The sequence below is a fragment of the Nestor notabilis genome, unplaced genomic scaffold (genome assembly GCF_000696875.1).
Source record: "Nestor notabilis isolate BGI_N333 unplaced genomic scaffold, ASM69687v1 scaffold26181, whole genome shotgun sequence".
Taxonomy (NCBI): domain Eukaryota; kingdom Metazoa; phylum Chordata; class Aves; order Psittaciformes; family Psittacidae; genus Nestor; species Nestor notabilis.
Genome location: NW_009914611.1, coordinates 2,972 through 11,181, shown reverse-complemented (window position 1 = coordinate 11,181; position 8,210 = coordinate 2,972). Strand labels below are relative to the sequence as shown.

Genomic DNA, 8,210 nt, shown 5'->3' with positions numbered 1-8,210 from the left:
GAGAGAGCGGCGCCTGGCGAAGCGCCCTGGAGCGGGGCTCTCCTCAGCAGCCCGCGGGCCGCCGCGGTTTCTGTCAGCAGCGGGGCCGTGAGGAGCTTCGCGGCGCGCTTCAAAGACACGGGTAAAACTACACAGAATCGTTTTTCTCTTGATTTCCTCCCCCACCGCGCCCGCCAAAAGTGAAAGATTGACTTTCTGGTGGTTCGCTTGCAAAAGCTGAGTTAGGTTGTAGTCTGCGATTAACTTTGTGCCAAACAAATAGTGTTGAAAGTGTTAGAAATGCCTTTTTTCGACTAACCTCCCCCTTAGAAAGGATTGCTGAGTGGCAAACAGGGCAGGCTGTCCATCTCGTTGTTATAACCACCCAACCGAAACAAAAACCACCCCCAAACACCTTAAAGACCATTGTAATGCAAAGCAATACGCAGCCCGGAGGTTCACTGTACTATCACCATGTTCTCCAAACACTATAAATAAGCTCCTGTGATTACCAGTTCGTATAATTAATTCTGAGTTGTTTGTAGATGAGGCTAAACACAAGTGTGAAACACTTTTGACTTCTCAATTTTTATCTAGTGCATTAAGCACTAAATGCTCTTTAAGGCCTGATAAATACACTGAAGTACTACAGAAAATGCTCCTCACGCAGTTGTAGTTGCTTATTTATTTTCTGTATTTGTTCTAATACGACTTTACCTAAGAAACCTTATTCTCAGAAGACAGTACTATTCCAGACAAGATGCTTGCAAGACTAAGACCACAGTCTCCTGTAACAGCACATTAAATAAAGGTTGCTGGGGGCTATTTGCTCTTCATGGAAATCAATGTGTTTATCTTTTCCTATATTGCTCTAGATCGCTTACACTTATAGCTAACCCTTAATTAAATATTTCATTTTTTATTTATAAGCGATTTTCTGAGGGGTAACACATCCTCAGTAAGAAAACCGGTATCAATGTATTTTCTCCAGAACCATTGTTTTTTAACAGCCGTTTTTAATCAAACTTTCACTACAGTTCAATGTAACACACGTTTGTAAGTCTGTGCTGCACTCTACTTGAGGGGAGTTTGGATGAGCGTACTCAAACTAGCTTTAACAAAGCTACCTTGAGCAACAGAAGCAAAGATTGAACAGTGTAACAGGACAGCTAGCCAGGATCCAGAATCCCTAGATACACAGTGTGTGTTAAAGCCTATTATTTGTAAATCCCTCTAGCTAGGCTGGTAAATCTAGGAGGCAGAGGTGACTAGAAACTGAAGCCCCATTGTCAAATGTTATTTATATACCACTTATATATCGTTTGTAAAAATTGCAAGTGTTGGTTTGGTTACATATCAGTTCTCATTTGTGGCAATTAGCTGGAGCCTTCCTAAGCATAAAAAGTACTTAAAATAATCTTTCTCCCCTGTAAAAATATGGACAAAATAACCTGCATGTGTTTTCAGTTCCAGGGCTTTATCTCATAGCTTTTAGCATGACTATCTAAGGCAGCTCACCTTGCAAAATGCTAGCTTTAGGAATGTTCTCACCTCATATAATTTTGTTGATTATAATAAATTCCAATTACTATTTTTAACATTTGATGCTACCATGTACCAAAGCTACAGTGACATCTTGTGGCATTTTTGAAACTGTAGGTAAAGCAGGAATTTTCTTGTAGTCCTGTTGCATCATTTTCAGACTATATCCTGAACTTTTCAACAAAGATTTTTTAAATATACCTTCTAGATACCATTTTTAAAGCCCTGTGTTCCTAAACATTAATTTCTATAGAACATTCAGAGGTAGCGATGAATCTGTTTAGACTGTAAAACGTTTCCAAAATGACATCTAGATAATCTCTCAGAAGAAATCATCACATACGTATTATTTCGTTAAAAATATAAATCCTCAGCAATATATTTCATTAAAGAATCTTAAGGCATTTTTGTAACCATCAAGGGATAAAAAGTTCCCAGCCTTTAAAAAACAAACAAAACCCCTTTTGATTCCTGAGGACAACGAATTATGGCTGGAGATTAAGTCTTATCTTCAAATTTTCTTTGCTAGATAGGTCTAACTGTTTAAGGTGTTTTGGTGGCTTTCCCCCCCTCAGTTTATTTCATCAATTAATTTAGGCCTTACCTAAATTAAGAGAATGTATGTGCCCACAAGTACCTGTTTTTTAACAAATGAAATCTTGGTGCTGCTCATCTGTATGCGAACTGTGAGCTTACTTCAGACATCTAACACTGCAATCAATCTGGTTTACATGTTTTATTTGACAATGGTACAAATTAAATTTACCAGTATAATAAAATCTTGTTCTATTAAATTCTTTCACTGATACAGAAGAACAAAAAGTAATCCCAACCCAACTCAACTCCTTCCCCTCAGCAACAAAGCCAATAGTGAGATTTGGCTGAGCGGCCAGTTCGTTTCACATTTTAAAAGTAAGGTGAACACCACCTGTGAGTCTTCACAGTTCTAGTTGATGCTGCACAGAACAGAGGTTACAGACCAGTGAGTAAACGAAATGCAGTAAACTGCCACGAGGAAAGCTGCACTTCTGCAAAGATCATAGACCTGCTTGATTACTACTTATCACTACAGCACAATAATCAAAATCTACTTTTCACTGCTACAATAAAATTAAGCAGACTTTACACTGCCATGATAAGATTTTGCCCTCTAAATCTTACAAAAGTACTAGGAAGACTTCACTGAACAGAAACAAAATCCTTTAACACTGACAGAACAGTCTACGTTAACACACTGGTTGCAGAACTACAGCATCCCAATCTAACAAAAGCTGTTAATAATAGCTCTGTTTCTTGCTATAGACGAGGCCAGGGAAATCAGAGACTCATAACAGTCCATCCCTGTCAGGTATCACTGTACTTTAAAAGACTTTTTTTTTTTAAATAATGCTTTACTCATTCATTGCACATTGTAATTCTGTTGTCGTAGCCACCAGAACCAGAGATGAAAGGAACCAAAAAGTAAGTAAACACTCATTTGGATGCCAGAGAGGGACTCTTCATCAGTGACTGTAGCGGTAGGACAAGGGGTGATGGGTTCAAACTGAAACAGGGGAAGTTCAAGTTTAGACATTAAGCAGAAGCTCTTCCCTGTGAGGGTGCTGAGGCGCTGGCACAGGGTGCCCAGAGAAGCTGTGGCTGCCCCATCCCTGGCAGTGTTCAAGGCCAGGTTGGACACAGGGGCTTGGAGCAACCTGCTCTAGTGTGAGGTGTCCCTGCCCGTGGCAGGGGGTCGGAACTAGAAGAGCTTTAGGGTTCCCTCCAACACAAACCAGTCTGGGATTCTGTGATTCAATGAAGGAGTAGTTAAAAAAACTAAGACCTGTAATACAACAAAATGTACACTGTCACATATGTAGAACAGCCTGCTCTTATTAGCAATGGTAAATAAGACATATTTTAAGAGTGAGGATTTTCTTGGACATATTTTCATAAACAATGTACATGCAAAATATAAAAATAAAACTAAGACTAAAGAGACTATTAATAAGTAATATCCCATCAATTTCTTCTGGCTGCTTATAAAAGTTTCATGGTTTATGTATTCATGTTTCTTACATTTCCAGGTGGTAAGTTTTATCTTTCAGCTGCTTGTAGTGTTTCAGCACCTCTAGGCAAATCAATAATGTGGAAAAAAGCCACATCAGAGATCATTTTCCACTATCTCAGCAGCAGTAGATGCCGTAGGCAACGGTTTTAGGACTATCTGAGATTAAGGTGAGGTACTCTTCTCAGGCTTGCTTTCATAGCGGCTTCAGAATACAGAATAGCTTATATACAGACTTCATAGGGGTTTTGTACAGGAGTCTAGAAGCCTGGCCAACCGTTTACTGTAGCCCTTCTACAGTTTCACTGGGAAGCAGGAGGAGAAGGGGAAAGGCAAGGAAGTATCTCAAGATATAAAATATATGCCTAGATCTCATTTAGCTAGATTAACGTTGAAATAAATATCTAAACATAAGCACTGCAAGGGTAGGAGTGCATTTTTCTCTGCGTGTTTCTGAAGAACTGACCTAATTAATTGTAATAGCTTTTCAGGTTTTAATGAAATGGGATGATTTTATCACAGCTAAACATTAGTATATATTCTTCAAGTTTTCTCAAAATTTACCTTGGAGAATTAGTAAGAAAGGAAAAAAACAAAAAACAAACAAAAAAAACCCCATAAGAAGCTATATGGAAAAAGTTCAGAGGCTACAAATAAGGATGGCCAAGATGCAGTAATTAGACCTTCTTCTCTCCTTGAACTCAGTACAATTCACTGAGTATTGTTTAGCTTTTAACCCCTTAAATTCATTGGCTTACATTTTATTCTTGTGATTGGCATAATTAGGAAAACCAAACTGAGAAATCATGATATTAGAATATTGTAAAGGCATGCCATCATAAATATTAACCAGTTTATTTACACAGTAAGATCTCTGTAACAAATGCTCTGCTCTGTGCCACATTCCAGAATAGCCACTGTTAGTGTCTTTTTCTAAATTCCTTATGTCAACAGGCTTCACAAACACTCCTGAAGGTTTCCCAGTGTGCCTGGCTACCAGAAAATTCATGGCAATATCATCACAATTTTGAGTTTCATCTATTAAGGCATGAACTGCTTCTGGCTGTCTTTGAAAGTCTTCTAAATACCCACTATGGAAAAATGCTGCACCAATAAGAACCATAGAATACCGATCTCCGTTGCCAAATCCAGGGCTCTGCAACTCAAAGCTGCCATAACTGTATACACCTGAAGGAGTTGAAATGTGCTTCCTAGGGACAAATCCCACTATCTGCTCTGGAAATTGCTGAAAGAAAAAAGAAATGTAAACAATTAAAGTGAACACACAGTGAAATGTGTGTTAAGAATTGTCATAAGTGAGATTTATGCTTTTTTTAAAAAAATGAGAGGAGCACAAGATTATTGCCAGGGAAGAATGAAATTGCTGGCATATGGTCCCTTGATCTGCATAAATGTTGCAATTAAACAGAGTTTCACAGAACTGACACAATATGCCTCATTCAACATTATGTAGTGCCAAGAAACATCTATCCACAATTTGCAGCTGTATATCTGGCACTCAAAATAACTTTATAGACAATTTCTCTCGGAGATGAAAAAACGCCACAAGTTTTGTTTTGCTGCCTCCTATCAATTTAAATAAATTCAGCAGTCAGCAACTTCGGTGTTCTTGTACAAGAGTTACAAATTTGAAAGACAGATTACAGGCATAGCTAGTATTGAAGAATATTTTTGCAATTGCTACTGTTCAATGCTTCAATCTTTCTAAAATCTAGCTTTATAGCTAGAAAACCAGTGGTAAAACATGAAGATATAGGATTACTTTTAATTAAAACCATTCATCTCAATTGTAACTCTCAAATACTGCATGCCAAGGTGCAAAACATTACCTGCCAAACAGAGAAGGCGAAAGTAAGGTCATGAGCACTGACTAGTGTATCATCATCCATCATTAAAACAGCTGAAAGGGGGAAGGAAGAAAACCACATTTAATTTCTCAGAAGATTAAATACCCAAGCACAGTATGCAGCACAGGGTTTGACAAGTTAGGTGTGGAACTTCTACAGTCATTAAACTGTACTGCAGAACTGAACTGCAACTCCTTGAAAGCAGATTGGGAAAACAGATTTCAAAGCTAAAAACAAGGTTGCAGCTTTGTGGTAGCTGAAAGCAAAGCTAAAGGTTTACATTATTTGCCAGGATGTAACAAAACTCAGCAAAACTTTGATCACTTCTAGTGCAGAGGGACAGATACGTGCACAACTTGGAGTGTTGGGCAGATGGGCAGAGCAAATTAAGATCCTACTAATCTTGCATAAAAATGCAATTAAAAGAGTTAGATACCTTTCTTTAGAGTATGAGATTTATAAGAGAGTCTTAGTATTAAATTTTACCCAACTCCTCACTACTTGCAAGTTCTAACAAAGCAAGATTAATGAATTGCACAGGCAACATTCAGTAGGATGAACTACAGAAAGAAGAATCTTTGCCTTAAATTTTGGGCAAAAGACAGGAAGCGGAAAAGGAAAGATACTCTTAGACCAGAACTTCAGGTACATTAAACCTGTTTAAGTTTACAGTCAGTGTAAATCCCATTACAGTAAATAAAACACTTGGGAAGTTGAAGTTTCTAGCATCTTCCAAGAAGTCATGGGTTTTGAGTAGCAAGGCATGTTAGGAAGGGGGCAGTAAACAGACTTGCCTTTACTAATCATAGAATCATATAATCCCAGACTGGCATGGGCTGGAAAGGACCTTAAGATCATCCAGTTCCAACACCCTGCCATGGGCAGGGGACACCTTCCACTAGAGCAGGTTGCTCCAAGCCCCTGTGTCCAACGTGGCCTTGAACACTGCCAGGGATGGGGCAGCCACAGCTTCTCTGGGCACCCTGTGCCAGCGCCTCAGCACCCTCCCAGGGAAGAGCTTCTGCCTTAGATCTAACCTGAACTTCCCCTGTTCCAGTTTGAACCCATCACCCCTTGCCCTATCGCTACAGTCCCTGATGAAAAGTCCCTCTCTGGCATCCTTGTAGGCCCCTTCAGATATTGGAAGGCTGCTATGAACATCTGGGGTTTTTTTCCCACTTGAAACAAATGGGAATTATTGTTGTGCTCCTCTTGCAAAGAGCTTAGGAAGAATATTTAGATGAATAGCCAAAAGACTGGGGAAAATACTCTTAAAAAGGGTCCATAATTTGAGGTAGAAAGCCAGACAGATAGGGAAACTTCTCTGCAGAGCTGCACATGCATGAGAACTCAGTCTTAAAATAAATGGATTACATGAAGTAATTACCGGATGACTTAAGTCCAGATTAATGCAGAGACTCAACAAATACACGCACTATGAATTTTAATTTACTCTATTAAGAGAGACTGAACTAGTTATGTTTGCCTGACAAAGGAAACGGAGAACACCTTGCAAAAAGCCTGTGAATGCATTTGACATCCCCCTTTTTTTCCTTACTCTTCACTGAAAGCCTGCTGGTAGTGGTGGTGTGCATCTGATGTCGTAACATAGCTTGCTTCCCTATTAAGTGGCCCAACAGATCCACGGGTTTATTACACAGTGAAACTCAAACCATCTCCCTTTTAGCACCTAGATTTTAAGTGTGCAAATAATATTAATAGTAGTGATATGAACTGCTGATTACCTTTTGTTTCCAGCTCAGGGAAATTCTTGAGTCTGTTCCTCATGCGATTTACAGTTTGAACTTTAAAGACAACGGGGACAGGATGAGGTCCCAAGGAATTCCACATTTCCTCCGGTGTCTTCTCACCAATGTTGTTCCACACAACAATTACTTTATGTAGGTGGGGGATGGCTTGATAATGATTTAAAAGCTTTAGCAGTAAGTCTGTTCTATTATATGTCTGCATAATAAGAGTAAATGCATCCGAGGCAGACTGACTCTGGGTTTTTGGTTCCCTTCTCAAATTGGGCATTTTGTCATCTTTGATACTGGGAAGCAAAGCTGTCAAAGCACCTGCCACAAGAAGTAAAACAATGATCACCACTGAAGTGAAGCGCAGTAGGCGGATTCCCATAACTCTTCCTGGAAGTTTACAGAAGTGGAAATACCTTTAAAACAAGTAACAGGAAAGGAAAAGTCATTAATTCCACTTATACTTATTTCCCTTACTTGAGCAAAACTCCCAGAGTATTGAGTAGACTTTTGTTTAAGTAAATAAATAAGGAGGATTTTAGGATTTTTGATCTTTAAGGTCCCTTCCAACCCAACCATTCTATGATTGAGCCAGTTATGTTCAGCTATCAAGACAGATACTTCTGGTACTCAGTTTCTATATTTATTTGCTTTTCACCTTTTCTGATTAACTTTGAATTTCATTGGTTTGTGCAAATGAATCTGGAGTAATTCTTTAGATTGCTTATTGTCTCTTATTTTCTCAGTATGGCATTTTTGATTGAACATTTACATACCTCACCACATCCATCCAGCTGAGATTAGAGAGCAAAACTGTACAGGAAGTCAGAATTGCAGGAGCTCTGCCTTAGCTGGGAAACAAGAGGCAGAGAAAGTGCCTCCTCAAGAGCTCTGGCAGAGAGAAGGAAGTAAAACAGTCTTTCTTTTTCCACCATCCATGGAAGGAACAATCTTTATCACTGATTTGCTGGACACTTTGTCAATAGTTTGTATATCTGCTCCACATATAATGTGGAA

General features: G+C 39.0%; 1 protein-coding gene across 1 annotated transcript; it reads right to left on the bottom strand.

Moving 5' to 3' along the window:
- Positions 1 to 4,260: 4,260 nt before the first annotated feature.
- On the bottom strand, positions 4,261 to 7,590 carry EXTL2 (exostosin-like glycosyltransferase 2). Its single transcript, XM_010023740.1, has 3 exons — positions 7,182 to 7,590; positions 5,419 to 5,489; positions 4,261 to 4,814 (listed from the first exon to the last, which is right to left on the bottom strand). Exons 1-3 carry the CDS (start codon positions 7,573 to 7,575, stop codon positions 4,323 to 4,325), a joined length of 957 nt encoding a protein of 318 aa, XP_010022042.1. The 5' UTR covers positions 7,576 to 7,590; the 3' UTR covers positions 4,261 to 4,322.
- Positions 7,591 to 8,210: the final 620 nt, after the last annotated feature.

What these genes read in the sequence shown, in the direction of transcription:
- EXTL2 (XM_010023740.1), bottom strand. Translation starts at nt 7,575, where the DNA reads ATGGGAATCCGCCTACTGCGCTTCACTTCAGTGGTGATCATTGTTTTA. An exon ending in CCCTGAGCTGGAAACAAAAG is followed by an intron (nt 5,490 to 7,181) that starts GTAATCAGCAGT and finishes TCCCCCTTTCAG; the next exon opens with CTGTTTTAATGATGGATGAT. An exon ending in TCGCCTTCTCTGTTTGGCAG is followed by an intron (nt 4,815 to 5,418) that starts GTAATGTTTTGC and finishes TTTTTCTTTCAG; the next exon opens with CAATTTCCAGAGCAGATAGT.